Genomic DNA, 24,147 nt, shown 5'->3' with positions numbered 1-24,147 from the left:
ACAGGATCCCCTCACACTGACATCACACAGCAGAAATCTCAGAAGCTTCTTTTCCAGGGATTCTTCCTGTGACCACACACCCTCCACAACATCGTTTTAATGTCACCTTAAGAGATTCCTAATCATCTTCCTTTACCCAATACAGCTGTGCTCCTAACACCAGGAGCCCTGAGCTGCTACATCCTAAATACCTTTGTATTCTTCAAGTGCCCACTTAGCAACAGTTTATCAACAGAAGGCAACTACAGGAGAGGCACAGAGGGACTGCTAGAGCAAGACGAAAAGTAGCAATTTCCCTGTCAGGTATACATGCAATATGCTTTTGGTCTTCGAAAGAGGGAGAGTCCGTGGTCCCTACAAGGTAGCACACAGGCAGCCTCCTAGGAGTATTCCCCCTAAAATACAACTCTAAAGCAGCACGGGAGGCGAGTGCACAGAGGAACTTCAAACAGTGCACAGAAAATGGAACTAAAAGATACAATTATTCGGGTTTCCCTTCAGATTCTCAATGCAGGCAGAATCGTTTCATAATGTGCCCCTTCATGAGCTTTTAAAAACATCACTCATTGGGCCCGGCGCGGTGGCGCAAGTGGTTAAAGGTCCTCGCCTTGCATGCCCGGGGATCCCATATGGGCGCAGGTTCTAATCCCGGCAGCCCCGCTTCCCTTCCAGCTCCCTGCCTGCGGCCCGGGAAAGCAGTCAAGGACGGCCCAAAGCTTTGGGAACCTGCACCCGCGTGGGAGACCCAGAAGAGGCTCCTGGCTTCGGATCGGCATAGTATCGGCCCGTTGCGCTCACTTGGGGAGTGAATCATCGGATGGAAGATCTTCCTCTCTGTCTCTCCTCTCTGTATATCTGCCTTTCCAATAAAAAAATAATAAAAATAAATCTTTCAAAAAAAATCGCTCATGTCCACGATTGCAAAAAATACATATACACCTATATAAACATACTGTAATTCCATTTTCTATAAACCTTCTCAAGTCTCAAGCTCAAGTATGCCCATAGAGGTTCTGTCAACTTCCACTCCCAGTGATGTGAAAGTCCCAAAACTAAACAGACACCCCAGCTGTAGGCAACTGACTAGGCTGGTGAGCATCCTGGGCCTGGCTAATGACACGTCTATGTTAACTATACCAGTGTGCCAGCATAGTTGCCTATCCGCTCCCCTCCCCTCCCCTCCTCTCCCCCCTCCCTCCCTCCCTCCCTTCCTTCCTTCCTTCCTTTCTTTTTTAAAACATAGGTAGGGAACACAGAGCCAGGACATGCCACCACAGCCCCAGGTGACGGTGGGGGGACTGCAGATTGCCCAGGGAAGGAGGTCTGGGAACCTGTTGGAATGAGAGTGGCTAACGGCTAAGATATGTTCGACAGGGGATGAATAACTTCTGGAGGCTTCTACAGACCCAGCTATTGCATTTGCAGGTTGATGAGGAAAGTGAGATGGAGTGGTTTAGGAAGGTGAGAAAACCAGAGGGCATGTCTAGGCCAAGCCAAGGTACCCTCCCACATTAAGTCCTGGGCTGGGCTAAAGAGTACAGAACACTTGTCCAAAAGATGGGGCTTGAGGAGGGGGAGGGGGCAAGACTGGTTGGGCTAGGCTGCAGTACCCGCCGGCCAGCGTCAGAACAGGGGTAGGCCACACCAGGCTTGGCTGCAGCAACCACCAAAACATGAGAGAACTAGGAGCAGACTCTTTAGGACACTTTTGGGCTCACCTCTGTGGGACTACAGCACCTGCCAGTTTTCACAGAGAGTTGGAGGTGGTGACCGGCCGCGCCACACTGGACTACAGAATTTACCTAACAGGAATCCACCTGACACTCACAGAAGCCAGGTCAGGGAGGAGGCCAAGCTGGCACAGGCTGCAACATCTGCTGATATTTGCAAAGGCAAAGACTGAGGGCAGACCATGCCAAGCAGAGCTGTGCATGTGAGATCCTGGACCTTACAGGAAAACTTGGAGAACTCCCCTGCTAGGTTGTAGTCCTTACTGGTGAAAGAGCCAGGACTGGGAACAGGTCAGAACAGGCCAAGACAGGCTGGGCTATAGCACCCATTGGTATATGTATGAGCTGGGTCTGGGGACAAGCTGGTCAGTTTCAGTCCACAGCACACACTGGCATGCCCAAGAGCCAGAAATGGTGTGGAGGTCAGGCCAGGTTAGACCACATTATCCATCAGTTCACATGGCAGCTGTGGGTAGACCAGGCTGGACTAGGCTGCTGCTTCTGCTGACAAGAGCTAGGGCTGGGGGGCAGATTGGGCTGAGCCAGATGGTAGCACCTGCTGGTGAATGCCAAGATTGGAAGTGGGTCATCTCAGACTGACTTGCAGTACCTGCTGGCACATGTCAGAGCCTGGCAGGGGCACTCGAGGAACTCCCTTGGTGGGTTGTGGCTTCCACTGATGAGCATGAGAGCTGGGACTGGCAGCAGGCTGGGCTGGACTAGGCTGCTACATTTGTTGACATCAACAAGAGCCAGAATGGGTGCAAACCAACAGGCTATGCTGCAGCACCCTCTAGCAAATACCAGGACTTAATGCAAGTCACGTCAGGCTGGGCCACAGTACCTCCTGGCAAGCATAAGATCTGGGGCTTGGAGTGGGCTTAGTGGGAACAGTGGGCGGTCATCTGCTAGACTGCAGTTCCTGCTGGTGGGCATAAGAGCCAGAGCTGGTGGTAGATAGGTTAGGTAAGGTGGCAGCACCCATCAGCATGAACAAGCTGGGTGTGGGGGGTGGGTCAGCGTTAACTGAGCTGCAACACCCATGCGTGTGCGTGAGAACCATGTGGGATGTGGGACAGACCAGGCTAGGCCATAGCACATAGCAGAACACACAAAAACTGGGGCTGGGGTTTGGTCTGGGGCTAGGGTTGGGTTGGTTTTGGGGATCTACACCAACTAGGCCACGGCACCCACAGGTATACGTAAAGACCAGGTGTTTGGTGGGCTGCAGCACCCATTAGTTTGCCTGAGAGAGGGCTGGGGGCAGAACTGATCAAGCAGACGCATCCACTGATAAGTACAATGGCTGGTGTGACTGACCCTGCACTGGCTGGCGCACACAAGAGTCAAATCTGAGGTCACGCCAGGTGAGGTTTCTGGAGAAGACTCCCCAAATAGATAACTGGACTCAAACTCCGGCCACAGAGAACATCACAATCTATGTGGTCCGATCTTGTACTGCATGTACCACGACTGGGCCTCCTCGGTTGCTCATGTTTGTGCAGTGGATGGCATGCCCAGAGGTACACAACGGACACGACAGCCAGCTCATCAGAGCCTGCAGAGGATGTCAAGTGCCTCGTCACCAGGTGGAAAGCACAACAGGTTGGAGCACTCTCATGGCCAAGCTTTGTTATGTATCGCTGGGCAGGCGGATGCACTGAGGTGGACTTGGTCAGCCAACAGTCCTTGGAAGGATTCTCTCACTCCTGAGACAACAGAGCCAACTATGCCTCAGAACTATCAAAATCGTTCAAGTAACACCATCAGAGCATTCTTCCCCACACTGGGGTCTCTAAGTTGTCATCAATGGACTATCCCACCATCCCCTGGGAGCTGATGTAGTCTGACAGGGAGGAAGGGCCTCCTTCTTAACCCTCCCTGAGGATACAGGAGAAAAAAAACATTTGAAACATTTGTCCCACCCATCTTCCTGCACACCTCAACTCTCCCTGCCCTAATCAGAGACCCACATGGGCATGCATCCCTCTCAACTATATAAACAAATTATGAAAAAAAAAAAACTAAATAGACCTTCCCTTTTAACAACACCAGTGTCTATCTTTCCTTACTTCCCAACCACCATGTGTTGACATGAGCAAGACCAAAGGGCACCCACGTGGGTCACGGGGGCAAGGGCTGCAGCATGGGTGGCGGTAGTAAGCCTCGGAAACCCAAACTTATCGATAGTGTCATTTCCTTTTCTCCCCACCCGCTTCATTCTTATCAAGATTCATTCAAATAATTTCACTAATATTCCCAAGATGTCTGAAGCTCCCAGAAACATGAGCATCCGTCAGCTGAAAGAAGTCAGAGTAAGATTAATAAATGGACGTCCAAGAGCCATGACTGGAAAGGGGGCAACACATCGTTCCACGCAGTGGCAGCTGAGCACTTTGCAATTCTTCAGGAGACAGTGGCAAGAGGGCAACCTGGGACATGTCTGCTCACCATCCAGGGGCAACTGCTGAGAGCTGCTGGCACAAGACACACAGCAATTCTGAAAACAATTCCATATGCCTATTTCCAAACATTTTCCCAGAACTAACCACAAGGGGAAAAATTGGATCATTTTAACTTTGTCACATTTTCCTCACTACATGTTGAAGATGTTAATGGGGAAAAAATGGTGGGGAGAATACATAATGAAAGAATTTATATGGGAATGGCCAATTTTCAGGCAGAAAATCACAGCTGAATAACACAGGGTCAGAAATATGTATACACAGTACAGTAGATCCTGTCCTGATCCTGAACTGTCTGAAACGAAAGGAGCCGAGAACTTAACTGATGCCCCTCTGTGAGCGGCACGGACCCAGCAACATCAGCCCTCACCGCGGCCTGTCGGGGTGCATGAGCCAGAAGCCGGAGCGAAGGACCTGGACCAGGCACCAGGCATGGGAACTGTGCATCCCATGCAGCAGTCTAACCACAAAATTCTTTTAAGTCAGCAAATGGCCATTCAAGTCTCCCCTATCTCTCTGCATGCTGCTGGTTTTGATGAATTTTGTAGGGTTGCACAGATGGCTTTTGCTAAAAGGCATTTCAAACCAGTCTCAGGAGCAGGTGTGACAGGGCTTGTGCTAGGGCATCCCCAGATGGACCTCACAGATGCTGCACACCTGCGGTCCCCCCATCTGAGCTGCTCAGGCCGAAACCTCACTCCTTCCCTCCATCCCAGAGCAGGCTCAGGGCAAGCTCTGAGGGATCCACTTCCACAGCAGCAACCAATGCCAGGTAGACAACAGAAGGCCCTGCTCCACTAGCGCCTCCTCCAGCTGTGCTCTGTCAGCATTTAGGGATCTCGGGCTAACCTCAGCCCTGCTGGCTTCCTGGCTTAAATGCCTGGGAGGGTCTCTTGTTTGCCTCATGTCAGTGTTACACCTCAAGATAGTCCTTGAGGGCTGAGTCCACCTGACCCTACAATTCCCCGGGCCTCCTCCCTAGCTGGCCTACAGAGCCCTGCACTTCCTGTGCCTCCCGGCAAGCCCTACATCCGTGATTTCCATGAACTGTTAAGGACTCATGATTGCTTCCAGACATCCACATGGCTCCACACCTCCTGGGGCGTCCTCCTTAGCATGTCCCTTGCACGGACATCACCAGGTGCTGCCTGTTTATTACTGTAGCCTGTCCCAGGCCCTGCTCCTGATCCCTCCCACCCTGGCCCATCTGTTTTCCATCTCACTACTGCTGAATAAATAAAATAGGCAACTGCTAACAGCTCCTAAATAATGAAACTAACTTTATTTTGTTACAAAATGATTCTGAAATCCATGCATAGATTTTTCATAGGAAGAACTTCTCATGAACTTTCTGAAGACCCGCCATGTGCCAGGATTTCAAAATTCTTGTGTAGCAGATGGAGTGAGGCATCTGATCCCGGCATCCCCTAACAGAGGACTGCTCCATTTCCAATTAACTCTCCCTTTTAAGATGCCCAGGGAAAGGCAGAGCAAGATGGCCCAAGAACTTGGGCCTCTGCCACCCACGGTGGAGACCCAGGTGGACTCCCAGGCTCCTGGTGCTGGCCTGGCCAGCTCTGGTCCTGGCTGTCCTGGTGCTGGACCGGCCAGCCCTGGTCTTGGCAATCGTTTGGAGACTAAATTAACAGATGGTAGAGTTCTCCCTCCCTCTCCTTTCTTTTCTCCTTTAACTCCGTCTTTCAAATAAACTTTGTGTTTTTAAAAAAAGTAAAGAAAGCTTATGCCTCATTTCATGGACAAACAAGTATTTTAATTTCTCTTTCCTGTGAACTTTCGGAAGTTCCCTCGCACTCCACCATGGTATCCAGGCAACTTGAGTATGCGGCAGATCTGAGCACATGCCTTGTATGAAGCCAGTCCTCTGAGGACAGAGATGACGATGCAGCTCAAGACCAAAGCGGGTGAAGCTAAAGTGGGAAGATAATACGGAGGCAGACCTAGTTCTTCACACCACACCACAACTGTCACTAAGGGATCAGACAAGTCTCCTGTGTTGTACTGAAGGCGGGAGAAAGCCATGCAATAGTGGTTAGACTTCCGTTTCTCAGAGGTTTGGCCCATGCCATGTAACCGATTCCTGGAATTTCGGTTTTCTGCAATCAGGTCCCAAGAAGACTCTCTTTCCCGTAACCTCAGCTTCCCGGTTGTCTGCTCCCTGCCCTTCCGTCTCCCTCTTCCCAGCCCCAGGTTCATAAGCAGGGCTGTCGTGGAATCCACACACTGAGCCAGGCAGAACCCTTCCTCTGCTCTTATACCTGCACTTCTTGGCTTCCAATATGGACTCCGTTCTGCTCACAAACAGAAAAATTAATGCAAATCCCAACTGATCTTATTTAGGATTATTATAATGTTTCCCAACCAACTACAGTTTCTTAGGAACACAAAATGATATAAAAATATATTGATGGTTAAAAAAAATCACTAATGTGGGAGAGAGAGGGAATTAAGTTTCCAAACAAAACCCAAGTTCTTAAGAGAGCACCCACAGCCCTTTCTCCCCGCACTGCTAGCAAAAGGCACATGCCCCAAGCTGAAAATACCTTCAGCACAGTCGTAAGGTAATAATTCCACAGCTAAAACTCTGTGTTGTGGTTCAAAACAAAAACAAACAAACAAAAAGTATTTCCCAATCTAACTTTTTTTTAATGTTGTACACTACCTATTTTTAGGAGTACTAATACATTTTTACATCTGGCTATCTGGGGTGCTAGCCACAGACAAAGCATCCTCCAGGCTCAGCGCTCTCAGCCATCCTACGTCGGGCTAGGAGCCAAAACGTGCCACCTTTCCTACACAGGAAATCAGTAGGGTCCCCACATCAGAGCTGGCGTGCTCATTCTTTCCCCTGGTGGAAAGCTGACTAATGGACACATACATTCCCAAGAGTGGTTCATTCCAAAGCACAGTTCTACAATAAAGTGGCTTCTAGAAGCTTGCGACTCTAAGGAAAGTAGAGGGCCAAAATAAAGAGCCTCGGGCACTGTCCCTTGGTCGTCATCTGATAGGCATTGCTGGGATGGATGGTGTAAATGAGAGCAGAAACACAGATCTTTCCTATTTTGCCTCCTGTTAAATATAGGCCTAACCCAATCCCAGCAAGGTGGCATGAAATGTTGTTTGTGGATGGAGCGTGCATGAAGGCCAAACAGCTCCTGTGTTTTCATAGAGACTGTTTGGAAGACTTACACACACACACACACACACACACACACACACACACACACACACACACACACAGAGAGAGAGAGAAACTGTTGGAAATTTTCAAAAAAGATGGCAAACTTTAAAGGGATTTTCATACATAAGGTACCATAACCCCCAGCATTGCTTGGATCCCGGTATAAACAGGTCTGGGACATCCAATCCCTTCAATAGTAGCCCTGCGGGCACTGAAATAACATTGCTTTCTTTAGGGAATTTCAGCGGCAATGCATAAAGAGTCCTTACAGATGATCCTTCCACTCACGTCATGGATGGGCCTTGCACCTGCCTCCCCCACTTCCCAGAACAGAAACTGAAACCCTTGAAGGCAACAATGAAGTGGCCATCCACAGAGCAGGAGACCCATCAGGCACCCATCCCCAGGTCTGCTGTGCTGCTCCGAGGGCCATGCTGGTGAGTGCGGGGAGGTCTCTGCGCCTGTGTGATCCAGCAACAGGGCAGGGAGGGCTGTGTCCTGAGCATGCTTGGAAGGCATGTGCTCGGCTCCAGCTCATCCTCCAGAGACAACGGCCAAGGCAGAGTCCTCTACCTTAGGGCAACCAGTCCTGTGACCCCATCACCAGCACCAGAGGCATGTCTGACCTTGAACTGTGAGCCTGCAAAACTGTCAACTAAATTAAACACCTTCCGTTAAAACAAAGTAGGCTGCCTGTGGGTATTCTGTGATAGCAACAAAGGTTAACTAATCCAGGTTAACTAATCCAGGTGGTGCCATCTAGGGTAACGCCACCCTCACAGGGCAGTCTTGCCACGCAGCCAGGACAGAGCCAGTGGCCTGTACCTCAGTGATAGTAACCCTGTCCACACACAGGAGCCACGGCCTAGGCAGGTGTCGGGGGAAAGCCCAGCAGCGGATGCCCATCACCAATGCCTGTGAGCTCAGCTCTCGGGACGTGCAGATGTGGGGATACATCAGAACAGCAAGCTGCTGCGTTCAGATCATGGGAACCTGATCCTACCAAGGGTAAGGACCATCTCATCACCCTGTCTCCTTGTCAAAAAAACAAAAAAAAGATGGAGTAACAAGCTTAACTCACCCGCTGGTCCTTACTATACCCTAAATCCTGAAGTGATTTCTCATGCTGATGCAATTCATCCAGGTGCATCCCAGGTAGGAAGTATCCCTGCAGAGTAAGGAAGCCAAGAGAACTGACACCCTCTCCCCTAACAGCAGCCCAGCACCGATGAAGGATGGTCCTAAGAGAATCAAGTCGCAACTTCAGTGTATGAGTTGTGCTCATATCTGCCACCAGTCTGTCTAACAGTATTTTAAATTGGAAGAAGGCTCCCAGAGACGTGGAGACAGCCCAGGATACCTTAATGAATCACAAATTTAACTGGCTAACTTTATAATCCCCAAAATGACCTAATAAATTTGTTTTATAATTAAATCCATCCTAGCAGACTTCTCTTTTATGTTTTTCATTCCTTTTTGGTGCCCATGCAGAGATTTCCACTGGAAATCCATTATGATGGTAATTAAATAGAAAAACTATTTTGCACACTCCCAGGATAAAACTGCTTGGCTTGGGCTCCTACAGAGCTGGACCATCATCCTCGGGGTGTTCGGAAGGAAACAGTGGCTATTCAGTGCTAGCTGGGGACTCCCATCCACCTCACTGCAGCCTATGAAATATGCATGAACAAGCTCACCCAATTCGCCAACGATTTCTGCATGCAGGAATTTTACCTTAAGGAAAAATACAACGGGGCATTTAAAAAAATTATTAGGCTCTCACAAAATTTTAAAATTCATAACCTGCACTTCCTGGCTGCTTATTGATATGGTCATACACAACGGGAGAGGTAAAACAAAAACCGAACTGCACCAGCCATACTCAAACATACCAGATACCAGAAGCTGGTTTTGCCTTGGAGTCAAACGAGTAACAAACTTCCAATGCTGGCATGTACACAGGTTTCAGCCGCCTTCAGTCACAGAGTAATTACAAGATTAAGTGCTGTGAGTGATTCTTAAGGGTGTCATTTAAAGAGTGTTACTTGGTACAAAAATAATTATTTTCCATTTTCATGGAAAGTGCCATAATGAGTAAAATGCAAGGAGTTTTGATAAAATTTACTCCAGCTGGCGTCTGCGTTCATCTCCTAAGACATGAAGCAACAGTCTCTGAATGGCTTAAATAATCCAAGTTTACAAGCAAAACAGCAACCTACAAACACTGGCCGTGGATGGCAGCAGCCAAGTAGGAAGCAGGGACAAAGTCTTACCATTGGTTATATTCTTTTTCATGTTGTCCAGGAATTCCTCCAAAAGCTGGGACTGGTTGGGAGGGGGTGAGAGCCCTTCCTGGTCCCTGGAGAACAGGTCACTGTCCGACCAGGAGGTGCCCAGCGTGGCTCTCACGTGGGGAGGCCGGGCAACGAGTGTGAGCCCAACGCTCTTCTCGGTGAACAGGGCCTCCATCTGCTTCAGGTGCAGGTCACACACGGCTTCCCCATTCAGGGCCACGATTTCATTGCCCTTCCTCAGCCCTGAGAACGAGGAAGCATGAAGAGGAAGTAAGGAGACAGGAAAATGTGACCGGGTGAAAGAAGCAGCCAACGTAACCACGCACACAGAGGAGCTGTTCTGCCACTCGTAACTCACTCGCTGAGCTGGCAGACACGGTGGGCAGCGCCATCTGCTCTGTGAGTATGAGTCTCTACCAGTCTCTTGCCCCCTCCCCCTGGCCAGACCAACATGGATTTATTCTCCTGGTGCCCGGACAAGTTCCCTCTCTCTTAAAACACATACGCACCCCCACCTGCCACAAATGCATCTTCATTTCCTCTAAGATTCTGACAAAATTGGAAGAGCATTTCATTAGTCAGACTGCCTCCCCTTGCTTCAAGCTAAGACAGAACCAAGATGCTGGGTCCCACACACCTTCCCCGCAAGCCAGGCCGTTGGGGAGGACGTCGCTCACAAATATCCGGCTGATGTGCTGCCGCTCGTCCACCTGCGCCGTAACTGCAAACCCTGGTGGGAAAAATCCAAGCGAACTGAGTCCACCTTTACCACGCACCCGGCTTTCCACCCAACCCATGGGGATTCCTTGAACAGCAATTCTCCTCAAAGGGCTACGCTGAGAAAGACAACTGCTCCTTTGAAAGCACAATTATCTAGCACAGGCACCAGAAAAAAGGAACGTGTCTGCTGGGGAGGCTTAGGAAAGATGAGGGCACGACCTGAGTCAAAAGCCGACAACACACGCCCCATGCTGATGGCAGCATTACTCAAAACAGCCACGAGGTGCAAACAACCCCACAGCCATCCACAGGCGAACCCACAAGTGCAGTTTACTCATGCAGCGAGTGCAACGGCATGGGTGCGCTCGGAGGACACTGTGCTAAGTAAAACAAGGCAATCACAACCACACAGCGTGAATATGATCCTGTTTACACAAAGTACCTAGCGCAGTCAAATTCAGAGAGAGCAGAAGGGTGCTTGCTGGGAGCTGCACGGGCATGGGGGAGAGGGGCGGGGAGAGGGGCGGGCTCCAAGATTCTACTTGCAATGTCGGCACAGCATACAGACACTGATTCCAATCCTTGCTGTCCTATTTCCACTCCATCTCCCTGCTACACTTTCCGGGAAAGCAGGAGACGGCCCAGGTGCTTGGGCCCCTGCAGCTATGAGGGAGACCTGAAGGAAGCTTTTAGCTCCTGCTCACAGCCTGGCCCATCCATGGTCACTGTGGCCATTTGTGAGCAAACCTGCAGATGGAATAGCTCTTTCCGTCTTCCACTTTGTAATCGTTCAAAATAAGCAAAATCTTACCCAAAAAATGAATATGGAGAACTCAAACATTTTTTTAAAGATTTATTTTTGTTGGAAAGAAAGATTTTCAGAGAGGACAGAAAAACAGAAAGTCCAGTGGTTTACTCCCCAAGTGGCCACAATGGCTAGAACTGAGCTGATGCGAAGCCAGGAGCCAGGAGCTTCTTCCAGGTCTCCCATGTAGGTGCAGGGTCCCAAGGCCTTGGACCGTCCTTGACTGCTTTCCCAGGTCACAAGCAGGGAGCTGGTTGGGAAGCAGAGCTGCTGGGATACGATCTGGCACCCATATGGGATCCTGCTGCATGTGGCTACCGCACTGGGCCTGGAGAGTTCAAGTTTAATGGGTATAGAGTTCCAGTTGTGCAACATGAAACAGAGGCCCTGGAAGGATGGTGCTGATTGTCGACAATGCCACAAAGCTGTGACTTCAAAGTGGTCAAGTGTGTTATACATATTTTACCACAACCCCCCTTTAAAATTTTTGTTAAAGATTTATTTTTTCTTATTGCAAAGTCAGATATACAGAGAGGAGGAGAGACAGAGAGGAAGATCTTCCCTTCACTGTTGCAATCCCCAAGCAGCCACAATTGCCGGTGCTGCACCAATCCAAAGCCAGGGGCCCAGAGCCTCTTCCGGGTCTCCCATGCAGGTGTAGGGTCCCAAGGCTTTGGGCCGTCCTCAACTGCTTTCCCAAGCCACAAGCAGGGAGCTGGATGGGAAGTAGAATAGCAAGGGCACACACTGGTGCCCTTATGGAATGCCAGCACTAGTGGGAGGAGGAGGATCAGCCTTTTAAGCCACAGCACCGGGCCCATGAACATATTTTTTTTAAGGCATCTTTATAAGTGTCTTTGTTCAGTCATTCCAATACAGAGAGGACACACAGAAGACTGGAGAACAGGAGAAGCAGATCAGAAGCAAACCCAACACATGGAAGCTGAACGCTCGTGTAAATAAGGAAACAGAACAAATCGGAAGGAAGAACGCTTTATATAGCTTTAACACGTCACAAACCATAGCATATTATGACGAGTCATTTTAAGAATGAATCACTATTCTGTTAATATAGTAACAAGGTTAAGAAAATAACTGTCTACAGAGATACTATCTGATTCCTGAATTCCTACAGTAAAAGACAAAAGAAAACAAACTACAAAACGCTCACAGCCGAGTTTACAACCGAAACACAAGAATCAGAGGACGGTGTCGCAGAGCAGTGGGTAAAGCTGCTACCTGCAGTGCCAGCATCTCATACAGGTGACAGTGTCACAGCTGCTCCACTTCGCACCCTGCTAACGTGCCTGGGAAAGCAGTGGAGGGCAGCCCAGGTGCACTTCTGCCCCCATGCGGGAGACCCAGAAGCAGCTCGGGCACTTGGTTTGGCCTGGCCCAGACCCTGGTCTTGAGGAGTGAACCCACAGTCTCAGCGTATCTGTCTCTTTCTCTTCCCCTCCCTCACCTTCTCTCTTTCTCTGTTACTCTGTCCTTCAGATAAATACATTAAACATTAAATGCTATATAAAGGGATTTCAGAAGTGCTCAGCCTTAACTGATAAACTCAGGAAATAAAGAGGCAGGTGAAGATAAAGCAATCCCAAAAATATATGAAAAGTCAGACTTTGAGTTAGTCCTTGATGGGTAAGAAGCAGTAACACTGTGAGGAGGAGGAGAAGGGGAGAGGCTGGAGGGCAGGTGCGTAAAGCAAGGCTACAGTGAAGCAGCCGGAGAAGCAAGGAGCTGTCACCCAGCTGCGCAGCTCCTCCCTGTCGGACCGGGACCGCCCCTTCCATCACCTCTACCACCAGTCACTACTCCGGCACTTGTCCCCAAGACACGTCTGTCTTAGCCTGCTCGTATAAATTAAATAAAAACAAAGGGAGAGAACAGAAATTCGGAGATGTCTGTCTTCCAAGCATATTCTGGAAAATGTGAATATAAAGAGAAACAGCGAGGCCCGAGACACAGGGGCAAGCTGGCCTGGGTGCACCGTACGGCCTTCTGACCGGGTCCCCAACACTTACCGAAGTCAGACACACTCCCAGTCTTTGTGAGCCGCACATCATAAACGTTTAGAGGAAAGACTTCTACTTCATCGTAAACCTGGAAAAGGCAAGCATGCCAAAATCAGGGCCTTCCTCAGGATGCATCTGAAGGTCATGTACATCATTTTTCATAAGAAAATGGCTGTTTTCTTAAATACATTTTTGACGTGAACATGTCTCCTAATGAGATGCCAAATTTAACAGTTTTCTCCTAAACTTACATTTTCTAAACTCCAAGGGACACAGATATGGCTCATGCTTTCCTTTCTTTTGTTAAAGATTTATTTATTTATATCGGAAAGTCGGATATACAGAGAGGAAGAGAGACAGAGAAGATCTTTCATCCAATGATTCACTCTCCAAGCGGCCACAATGGCTGGAGCTGAGTCAATGCGAAGCCAGGAGCCAGGAGCTTCTTTCGGATCTCCCACAAAAGTACAGGGTCTCAAGGCTTTTGGCCATCCTTGACTGCTTTCCCAGGCCACAAAGCAGGGTGCTGGATGGGAAGCAGGGCTGCTGGGATTAGAACCAGCGCCCATATGGGATCCCAGGCGTGCAAGGCGAGGACCTTAACCACTACACTATCGCGCCGGGACCATGCTTCCCTTTCTTAAACAAATGCAAACGTACCTGCTTTTGCATATATTCATCTGGTGCAGGAACACAGCACTCAATGTTTCCATCTACTGATTTTCGAAGCTGAAGGCCATAGTGGCTGGGGTCCCAGTGCCTCAGCTAGAAAACAAAACAAAACGGTTCGTTGTAAGTCAAAGTCGACATTTCCAAAGAGGCCTGCGTGTAATCCACCATTTCAACCCTAGCTCTCAGACTTAAATGAGCAGAAAAGAAAACCCAGGCAATTGTTTCGGAGGTTTTCTTTAAACGGTGTTTCCTCCAGAAAGGCAAGACGCAGTTACAGTGGAGGATCCCTGAGAGTCCAACTGCCTTATCGTCTCAGCGCGTGCAATCTATCAATAGATTGTACCAAACTTGGAGCTGCTTCCCAAGAGAAAGCGTCGATTCCTCACACTTCACAATTAGCAATCTGTTAATCCACAAACTTTACAAAAGGTAAAATGCACCCTCCTGCCTTCTCTTCCCTCTCTGACAGAAGCTTGCTATCACTTAGGACGCCTATCTATTTTTTTTTTTTTTAAAGATTTATTTTTATTATTTTTTCATTGGAAAGGCGGATATACAGAGAGGAGAGACAGAGAGGAAGATCTTCCATCCGATGATTCACTCCCCAAGTGAGCGCAACGGCCGATACTATGCCGATCCGAAGCCAGGAGCCTCTTCCGGGTCTCCCACGCGGGTGCAGGTTCCCAAAGCTTTGGGCCGTCCTCAACTGCTTTCCCAGGCCACAGGCAGGGAGCTGGAAGGGAAGCAGGGCTGCCGGGATTAGAACCGGCGCCCATATGGGATCCCGGGCGTGCAAGGCGAGGACCTTTAACCACTTGCGCCACCGCGCCGGGCCCCGACGCCTATCTATTTTTAAACTGACATTATCGATGGAAACTAACATTGCCGCTCTTCTGAAGGAACACCTCATATCCTGGACAACGGCAAGGAAGGACCCACGCTGCCCGTACAGCACCCTAACGCCGCAGCACGAGTGACAGAATAAACAATCAGTACCCACATCTGCCAGGGCTGCGCCGGCAGAGGTACCATCGTTTTTTCACCCTTTCCCATATTTGATACATATAAGCTCTCTGATGCCACCTGGTGGTCCAGAAGACATTGCACTCTGCCAACTCGCTCGATTATGTAACTGCAATTACATGTTCAGTGTAACGGATGACAAGAGGACTGCACAGAGTTCAGAGAATACTGGATTGAAAGGTGAGCTCAGGGACACAGCAGACAAAGCTGCTGCCTGCAACACAGGTATTCCACCTGGGCATGGGGTTGAGTCCTGTCCCACTTCTGACCCAGTTCCCTGCTAATGGTCTGGGGAAAGAAGCAAAAGAAAATCCAAGTCCTTGGGCCTGTGTCCCCACAGGGGAGATCTAGACAACTTTCCTGGCTCCTGGTTTCAGTCTGGTCCAGCCCTGGCTGTTGCGGCCAACTTGGGAGTGAACCAAGAGATAAAAGTTCTCTTTCTCTGACTCTCCCCCTTTCTCTGCAACTTTTGCTTTCAAATAAATAAAATGAATCCTTTTTTTTTAAGGATGAGTTTGTTTTGGTGCAAAATAATTTTAAAATTCATGCAGTGTTTTTTTCATAACATACAAGTTCCATGAACTTTTTGAAGGCCCCTCACAATACATTTCATGTCAATTTCCAGGAAGCAACTGCAGATGGGATCAACCTACTGCCTACTCCAGGGAAGCAGGGAAAGCTCTGTAGGATGGAATCAAATGACTACAGCTTTAATGCCGTCCTCTGGCAGAGCACCAACAGCAGACTGCATAATTATTCCAGACTTAAAAGTACATAAAGAGGGTCCAGCAGTGTGGCCTAGCAGCTAAAGTCCTCGCCGTGAACACGCTGGTTCTAATCCTGGTGGCTCCAATTCCCATCCAGCTCCCTGCTTATGGCCTGGGAAAGCAGTCCAGGATGGCCCAAAGCCTTGGGACCCTGCACCCGCGTGGGATACCTGGAAGAAGTTCCTGGATCCTGGCTTCGGATCGGCATAGCATCGGCCGTTGCGCTCACTTGGGGCGTGAATCATTGCACGGAAGATCTTCCTCTCTGTCTCTCCTCCTCTCTGTATATCTGACTTTGTAATTAAAAAAAAAAAAGTACATACAGAAATTCAGAAAAGTTTAAGTTATTCATGAGGGCATGACATCATGATCTAACAACTCATTCTCCCAAAGAAATCCAGCAGCAGAATGTAAACAAGTAAAATGCCGATACTGGTACACCGATACGTTTCCTCATCTAGAAAGTGAGGTCTTTTTTTCCGCGAATTTTATTTCTTTTCATTGGAAAGTCAGATATACAGACAGGAGGAAAGAGAAGAAGATCTTCCGTCCAATGGTTCACTCCCCAAGCGGTCACAATAGCCGGTGCTGATGCAAAGCCAGGAGCCAGGAGCTTCTTCTAGGTCACCCACACGGGTGCAGGATCCCAAGGCTTTAGCCGTCCTTGACTGCTTTCCCAGGTCATAACCAGGGAGCTTGATGGGAAGTGGGACTACCGGGATAAGGCACAGTGCCCACATGGGATCCTGGGGAGTGGCTGTCGTGCCAACATCAGCGCCTTTTGCCATCCAAAAGCAGAGTCCGTTCCCAGTCCCATCACCTTGGCTGCCAGAGTCAAAATACCTTCTACTCTGTGTTCTGCATTGATTGTTACCCTGACTCCTCCGTTATCCGGAAAGTGAACAAAAGCCTGGCTCTCCTGCATGCTGTCCCGGGGAGCGCCATCTACCTATGAACTGCACAGCTGCAGAGGTTCATCCACCTGCATCGCAACAGCAAATGAGAATGCAGAAGGATTTGCTATCCAAAGGAAGGAGCTGGATGAAAAGGGACCCTTCATTTGTACTCCTCACATCACTGGCTTCCCATAAGCCTCTGGGGCAGATAAGTCCAGTGTTTCTTCCCTCCCTTTACAAACACCAAGAGTCAGATGGAAGTCAGCTGGCCCCTGTCCAGGGACCTACGCACATCCCATGTCTCACTGAGACCAAGTGAGAGCACACACTCCTGGAAGGGCAGTGGGGTACCCAGCCTCACTGTTCTACAACTGTGCTTGAGAAGGGCATCTGAAATCTACGTGGAAGCCTCGTGCCTTTCCAGTTCCTCACTCAATGCCAGACACACTGTGGTCCATGGCCACACCCTAACCCTCACTTGCACTAAACCCACTCCAAGCACAGTTCTCCTCCATTGTTCCTACTTGTAGCCCTGCGTTTTTACATTAACCTCTAGATCTGGGGTAATGTCTTCTCTCTCAGCTGCTCCAAGCAAATCAAAGTTAGGAAATCAATTATAAACATTACTTTCTGGAGGTTTTTCCCAAAGTAGTTTGCTTTCTGACTGTCACCCTCACGGCAAACTGGCCCAGGCACTCTGCAATGTACAACAAAATTCTCACATCTCAAAAGCAGCTGGGATGCACTGCTCGAGAGAAGCCCTTGCATCCACACGGTAGTAAATCAAAGGTTATGGCGTTCGAAACCAAACATCACAGAGGCCATCACCAAGTAAGCGGAGTAGCCTAGCACGAGACACTGACCCTGCTAGGCCTCAGCTTAGCAGACAGGGCATTGTGATAACACAGCTAATTAGGCTAATCATTTCATAGGAGCTTTGTGAACAAAGGCAGTCATATATAGAGACACCTTACACACCAAAAAAACCCAAAAATGTACCACAGAGTCAATACTATCAAATTATATTTCACTCATCATACCTCAAAGTCATCCTAACTGGGGAACTTGACTTTGCATTCCATGCATTTTTTAAGAACATAAAAGGTCCTCCTCTACAGGAATACAAAATGGAACAGAGGCAGTGAATAAATTCAATCAGGTTTACGTAAAGCAGGGGGGAATCAAGCTCTCTGTGTCATCTCTTCGGAGTGACATTTCTGGATCTGTCACTTATAGCACATTTCCCTGGAAGGATGATCGCAGTCAGAATGTATGCCAGCACAAAAAGGGAAAGAGAAAAAGCCGGGAGAGCAGAAGCAGAGCCAGAGGAGCCAGCTGCACGCCGCCAGCTGCACGCCGCCCGCCACACGCCGCCCGCCGCACTCCCAAGCGCCCAGGCTCCTCAGCCACCTTTCCTCCCTGGACTCCTCTGCATCTGCCTGTGGATTTCAACCAAGTGTTCCATCACCAAGAAGGCGCTGCTGCCTTAAGCAAAGTCAGGCCCCACCTCTCAAGTACACAGCAATTGTTGTAAATCAAACTAAATCTCCAGTAGAGGTCACTGTGGAGTAAGAAACCAAAGGGGAAATCTGTCGCCCTTAGGGCTGGACAACAGCCAGAGGATGGGCAGCTGGGGGCAGGGGACGGGGGCAGAGGAGCCACACAGACAAAGGTGCAATGGCTGTCCTGGCCCCATCCCTGCTGTCCACTCCGAGACTGCATCACCCACAGCCAAACGCAGTAAACTTGACACACTGCTTGCCAGGTGACACCACTGTCACCCTCCTCTCTAAGTAAGCTGAAAAGAATTCTAGAAAGTTGCCCTAGCTCACATTCACTAGTAACTGTGGTATTGTAGAAGCTGCAGCCCTCATTGCCAGGACACAGCACAGAAATACCAGCCTGAGAGTTAAACCCTTAGGAAAGAGCTGTGACTGCAAGCTCCCGATTCAGCCCTGTTGGTCTACTGCACATATTCCACTCTAGCAGAACTGAGCAGCTCGCCTGACAGTCCCCAGAAATGACTCGCCTTATAATTCCCGTGCCTTTATCTCCCTCACCGCCTCCGTGCTGAAACCCATACAAGTGTAACCTTCAAATACTACCTCCCCAGCATCCCCCCCATCACACACAGACACACAGACACACACACACACACACACACACACACACACACACACACACACACACACACACACACACACAGGAAGTCTCCGGTTTCTGCCACCCACCCTCAATCCCACTCAGTTCCATTGATCTGCTCTTTCAAATCGCTAGCATAGCTCAGTAAAACCTTCCCCATATTACAGTCATGTTTAGGTCCCTGCTGCAGGCCCTGGGTAATGAGCAGCAACAGAGGCGTGGAGTATCTCATTCTGTTCCCTTTGGACCTTAACAAAGTTAGGCTGCCCCAAGCACACACCCAAGACCTGGGGCTGCATCAGCTACAACTAGCAATTCCCAGGCATGCACAGGCACTAAGGGAAGTGGTCCATCTTTAGTCGCTGGTCCCAATACATGCAGACAAAGGCAGGATCTTCACATCCCCTGGTGTTTGCAGAAGAGAAATGACAAACTGAATAAGAGAAAGGTGTGCGGTTCAAGGGAGGGATGAGTGAAAGCGCGGATGAAATGCTGCCATTACACTCAATTAAACAAAGCTTCTGTGTGTACAGGTGCTCTGAGAAACCACTTCCTGAATCCCCGCTGTTCTCTAAAGATCTAATTTATGACAAAAGGAAAATGCTGGCCAAGGCCATCGAAGATCCAGACCCTCTCAAGATTCTTCAATGACTATTCAGTATCATTTTCTTCTGCAAGGCATACACACGTTCACACGCACGTCCGTGCTACAAATGCAGGTAATTCCAGAAAGGCAAAACCTAGTTATTCAAAGAAGAGCACAGCTGGGCACAGGCATTCGGCCCAGTGGTAAACCGCCTCTTGGGATGCCCATACTAGGGTGTAGAGTTGTGAGTCCTGGCTGCACTCTCCATTCCAGTTTTCTACTAATGCACGCCTTGGAGCCCAGCAAATGATGGCCCAAACACTTGGGATGCCTGCTCTGCCTGTGGGAGATCCAGCATGAATTCCAGGTACCTGGCTACAGTCTGGCACAGTCCTAGCTGCTGAGGGCATTAGGAGAATAAACCAGCAAATGAGAGATCTCGCTTTCCTTGTCTGTATTGCTCCACCTTTCACATAAGGAAGCACATTTTGGAGGGTTAAAAAAAAAAAAAGAAAACCACTGTAGGATTGACTGGTTAACTAATTCATCGCAATTAGAAATTGCAAAGCTTCTTGACGCCAGAGGTCTCCTCGGCTGCTGCAAGCTTTGCCTTCCTGGAGAGCAAGCTATGCGGATTCCCGCAGCAGGATCCACACTCTGCCAAGCTGACAGCACACTCACTTTGGCTTCAATGGCCCTGAGAAAACACCATCCTACAACCTACTCATGAAAGGAACAGAAAATTTTGACAATAAGCCCCATGCATGTACACACACACACACACACACACACACACACACACACACACACACGAGCCATCCAGACAGGTCTTCTTGCTCACCTTTGTGGAGACCATGCTAAGTGACTATAATACTCACCTGGAATTCAACAATTGGCTACCTTTGTCACTGCTGCATGCCCTCCTGCTCAACCCCCAGCTCCCCTCCTCCCACACACACAACTGAAAAACACAAAAAACAAAAACAGTTCCCAAACGTGCAAGTCAAGGTATTAGTTCCTGGGCAATGCAGGTGGGACAGTACTAACACACTAACTCAGAGAGAAGCTGGGGCACATCCCAGCTTGTAAAGACTGGCCACCCAGTGTCCCTGCAGAAGCTCAATGTGGGCAGTGGCATTCCCAAGTCAGATTCTGCAGCCTGGATGGTGCCATGAAACTGCAACTGGCTTAATTAAGCCCCGCCCCTCAGCGGTGGCCACCACAGGGTACTACATGGGAGCCTGGCCCTGCTTACTCACTGGTTCACCGTGCAGTCCAGCAGATGCACCCCCTGCACAGCCCCCCGAGAAAATGGGCACACCGGAAATGCAGAGTAGTCAGACTGATCAACATATACAAACCCCTTTAGTTCCCCCTCTAGGGCAACGTGGGCAGAAGCATTTATCATTATATTATTATTATCATTATCATAGTCCTGAAATTACACGCCAAATCGCAGCAGCCTGGTATGCCACTCACTGGGAGAGAAAATTGAAAACTCACAGCAGATGCTTAGGGATCAAATGGCCTGTAATTACCACTTGGCTGGTGCAGGGGAAGCGAGTAGCAAAATCACAATCTGGCTGTCAGGGGCGGGCCCACACCAAGGCAGGCCCTGATAAAGCAAACGCCGATTAGCAAGTGAGATGAGCAGTAAACACAAAAGGAGACCTGGACCACGCGTTTCTTCACGGGCCAGTGTCACGTGGGAGAGAAGTGCTTATTTCCTTCTTGGGCTACTGCCCTCATGTCAGCTGATGAAAGGAACACGGGCTTAACTTGCTCGCTCGTTGTCTGTGCGTGTCCGAGTGTGTGGATATGTCTGGGATACAGGGTCATGTACACAAACCATCGGTCGCACAGACCACTAACGGGCCGGTCAAGACACAGTGTTTTCATTCATAGGTTCCACTTGAGAAACAGGACATTCCCCACCCCCAGGTTTGAGGCCACAAGACCTCGCTGGCTCCCCACCACGGAAAGCTGGGACGGCTGAGGCCAGTTTTCCAGTGGAGAGGGCCAAGGCTCAGGGTCTGCCATGATTTCTGGGCCGAACCTTCCTAGGTAGCTGCCATCCAGGGCCCCAGCTAGGGGGGTTTGTTGTCACAATCTCCATAACAAACGCCTCCCTTCAAACGCCCCAGGAAGCCCATTATTACTCACCAAGCAGGAGGTTATGAAAAGCTTTCATTTTTTGGCAAGCCAAAGTATACTTCAAAAAAATGCCCAAGTAAGACTGGCTTTAGTCCAACCTTAACAGATTTCAAATTAGGGCGGCTCATGCTTGGACCGCCATGTGATGCATCAATTAGAGTGGAATATTTTAAAATGCTCACGGCCCCTCCTTCACAATGACATCTCTGTGCTACATGGACTGACAGACATCCTGTTCTTACTGCATAAAAACAGATGCTTTGTGCACCTCATACATACTCACCGAGAATGATCCAGCAGAGGAAAACTATAGCGAAATGTATTATTCATTATTTAACCAGGTAGCAGGCTGACTTTGAGTCCCAGAAACACAAAACATCAGGTTTTACCCTCAGTTCTAACAGTCAATCAATCTGGGCCCAGTCGTCCGAGAACTGAAGCACTATAGTTAACAGACGCGGCATTAAACTAGCGCTAGGGAACGTGTCCAGCCTCCCACACAGGGATGGCTTTCCAGACATCCGAGCTAACAAAACACACGACACTTCCACCTCTCCCAGCACCGGTAGTGTCAACCAACTCAATCACCTGGCTACCTGAGCTTCATGTGAAGTACACATCCACTTTACTTCTCACTGTCAGTGGCTAGTTCAGCAAAAATTTCTTTCCGAAAGCTAACTTCTGTTCACAGATTGTGCTTTGCTGAAGTAATCTCTTAAAAGTATGAATTTGAAAGTGTGATATATATCATTAATGACAGAACAGTTCTCTATCATTCAAGAGGTTTATCGAGTATAAACAATCTATAGACTAAGTGCCACATCCTTAGTGCTGTAATTCAGGGGAGAGGCATAAATTATACAAAGCCAGACCCTGGGATACCGGCTTTCCTGGGACACATGACACAAAAGAAGGAGGCTTCCGAAGGTTCATGGAAACTGGAAATAAAAGACAAATTTGGGGTAAGGACAAATTCTGAGATGCAGGCACGCTTTTCCATGCTGTATGTTTCCCAAGCGCTTCTTGAAGGCCTTTTTACCTTTAAAAAGACAACCAGCAATACAAGACGGTACACTCTAAGAACCAGCAAATAGCTGACAAGAGCAAATACCACGCCAGGTCCCGCTGACGCAGGTGCAGGCTGATCTGGATTTTGGATGAGTTCCACGTGTGCTCAAAAACAAACGGGCGGGGGGAATGTCGTCCATGGCGGTGGGACTGGGCCCACACTCAAGGAGGAAGGTTTAGACTTCGCTCCCTTGCCCCTCCCCCATGGTCAGTCCCCCCACCCCCCGGGGAAGCACAGCACCAAGCTGCACCTGTAGCAACAGGGGCTGGGGTAGAGCCGCAGCTTCACACAGCAACAGCACGGAGCCAAGGGGCAGCAAGGCTGGCCAGAGCGCTTCCAACCTTCTGCTGTGCCGTCCCTTTAGGAATCAGGCTGAGCTGAGCTGCTCCAGGAGCAGGCTCAATGGCAAGGATGGTGCAGAGGGGCTCAGGCCACCCTCCCAAGGGAGCTGAGGATGGCAAAAGGGCTTTGTGCGCTCCATATTCAGCATCACCGAAGTGCCCTTCAGTCCCTCCCTCGGCCCCTGGCAAGCATCCCTCCCCCATTCCTAATGCACTGAATTACCCCGTTCATTAACTCTGACCTTACCGCCTTCTGCACGGGCATAGTTGTAAAAGCCTACGATAAACAGATTGGCATCCTCAAACATCGCTTAGAGATCTGTTAGCGAACAAATGAAAAAGATGCAGTGGAGAAGGTAAAGGGAGATGCCTAGTGCGCAACACGACTACAGAGGGAAAACAGAAGTTTGAAAAAGACAGAGATGAGGCAAAGCGCACCCCAACACTCTTCAGCCCACTCTAAAAGCACCACAGGGATCTGTGCCCGAACCAGGGAGACTGCAGGAGGACCCCACCCAGCTCGGCCGGGGACACTTGGAAATACAGATGGCGGACACCCAGGGCAGCACGGCCTAACTGGGAAGACCCCTGAGAGTCCCAAGAGGAACCCCCACATCTGGATTCACTGACCCCCGGAGAGAGTACGTCCTGCTGAAATGCTGATGTATAATGAAAGCTGCTCACGCTTCAGTCATGTCACTGAAGAGGGTCGTCCTGCCATGTCACTGATTTCATGATGGAGACTCTTTTCAAGTCTAAATAGGTTTGCAATCACAGTCCTACAAAAGTCCTGACCCAACATTCCCAGCCTACCTTCTCACGGGCATCATTAACTGAAAGCAAGACGGCTGCCATCTCCTGCTTACCTCACTGGACCGACTGGAGTTCTGAGGTAGGGGAGCTCCGGGAAATCCACGGCTGCCACTCACATCAAATATCTGCAGTCGGAGGGAAAGGAAAGGCAGGAAATGGCTTTGAACCTTTAAAAACCCAAGTTGTTGTAAGAGTTTGTGAGTCCTCGACATTACAATTTGCAACACCTAGTATTCCTCTGCATCAAAAATTTCAGCTTTGAGGGGGAAAAGGGTACTTTTCTTTCTGCCTTGACAGCTACACAGCGCACTCTTCAATGCTGCCACTCACTCCCGGAGTCTCCCTGGGCCCTCACCGTGCTGCTCTTAGCAAAGGCACACATTTACGAAGATGTGAGACATGGCCTGGAGTTGCGCTGACAACATGAAAATCAAGCTTATAACTCTATGGGCA

General features: G+C 49.3%; 1 protein-coding gene across 1 annotated transcript in view; it reads right to left on the bottom strand.

Annotated features, from left to right (window-relative positions):
• The window catches only part of TIAM2 (TIAM Rac1 associated GEF 2), a 440,232-nt gene that overhangs the window by 57,769 nt on the left and 358,316 nt on the right, over positions 1-24,147 (bottom strand). The window contains 5 exon segments of the mRNA XM_040965572.1: positions 9,668-9,931; positions 10,326-10,418; positions 13,241-13,319; positions 13,892-13,996; positions 16,514-16,675. Of these exon segments, the coding sequence (XP_040821506.1) occupies positions 9,668-9,931; positions 10,326-10,418; positions 13,241-13,319; positions 13,892-13,996; positions 16,514-16,675 (703 nt within the window).

This window comes from Ochotona curzoniae, unplaced genomic scaffold (assembly GCF_017591425.1).
Source record: "Ochotona curzoniae isolate NIBS_2020 unplaced genomic scaffold, NIBS_Ocur_1.0 scaffold_3890, whole genome shotgun sequence".
Classification (NCBI taxonomy): domain Eukaryota; kingdom Metazoa; phylum Chordata; class Mammalia; order Lagomorpha; family Ochotonidae; genus Ochotona; species Ochotona curzoniae.
This window is presented reverse-complemented; position numbering and strand designations above follow the sequence as displayed.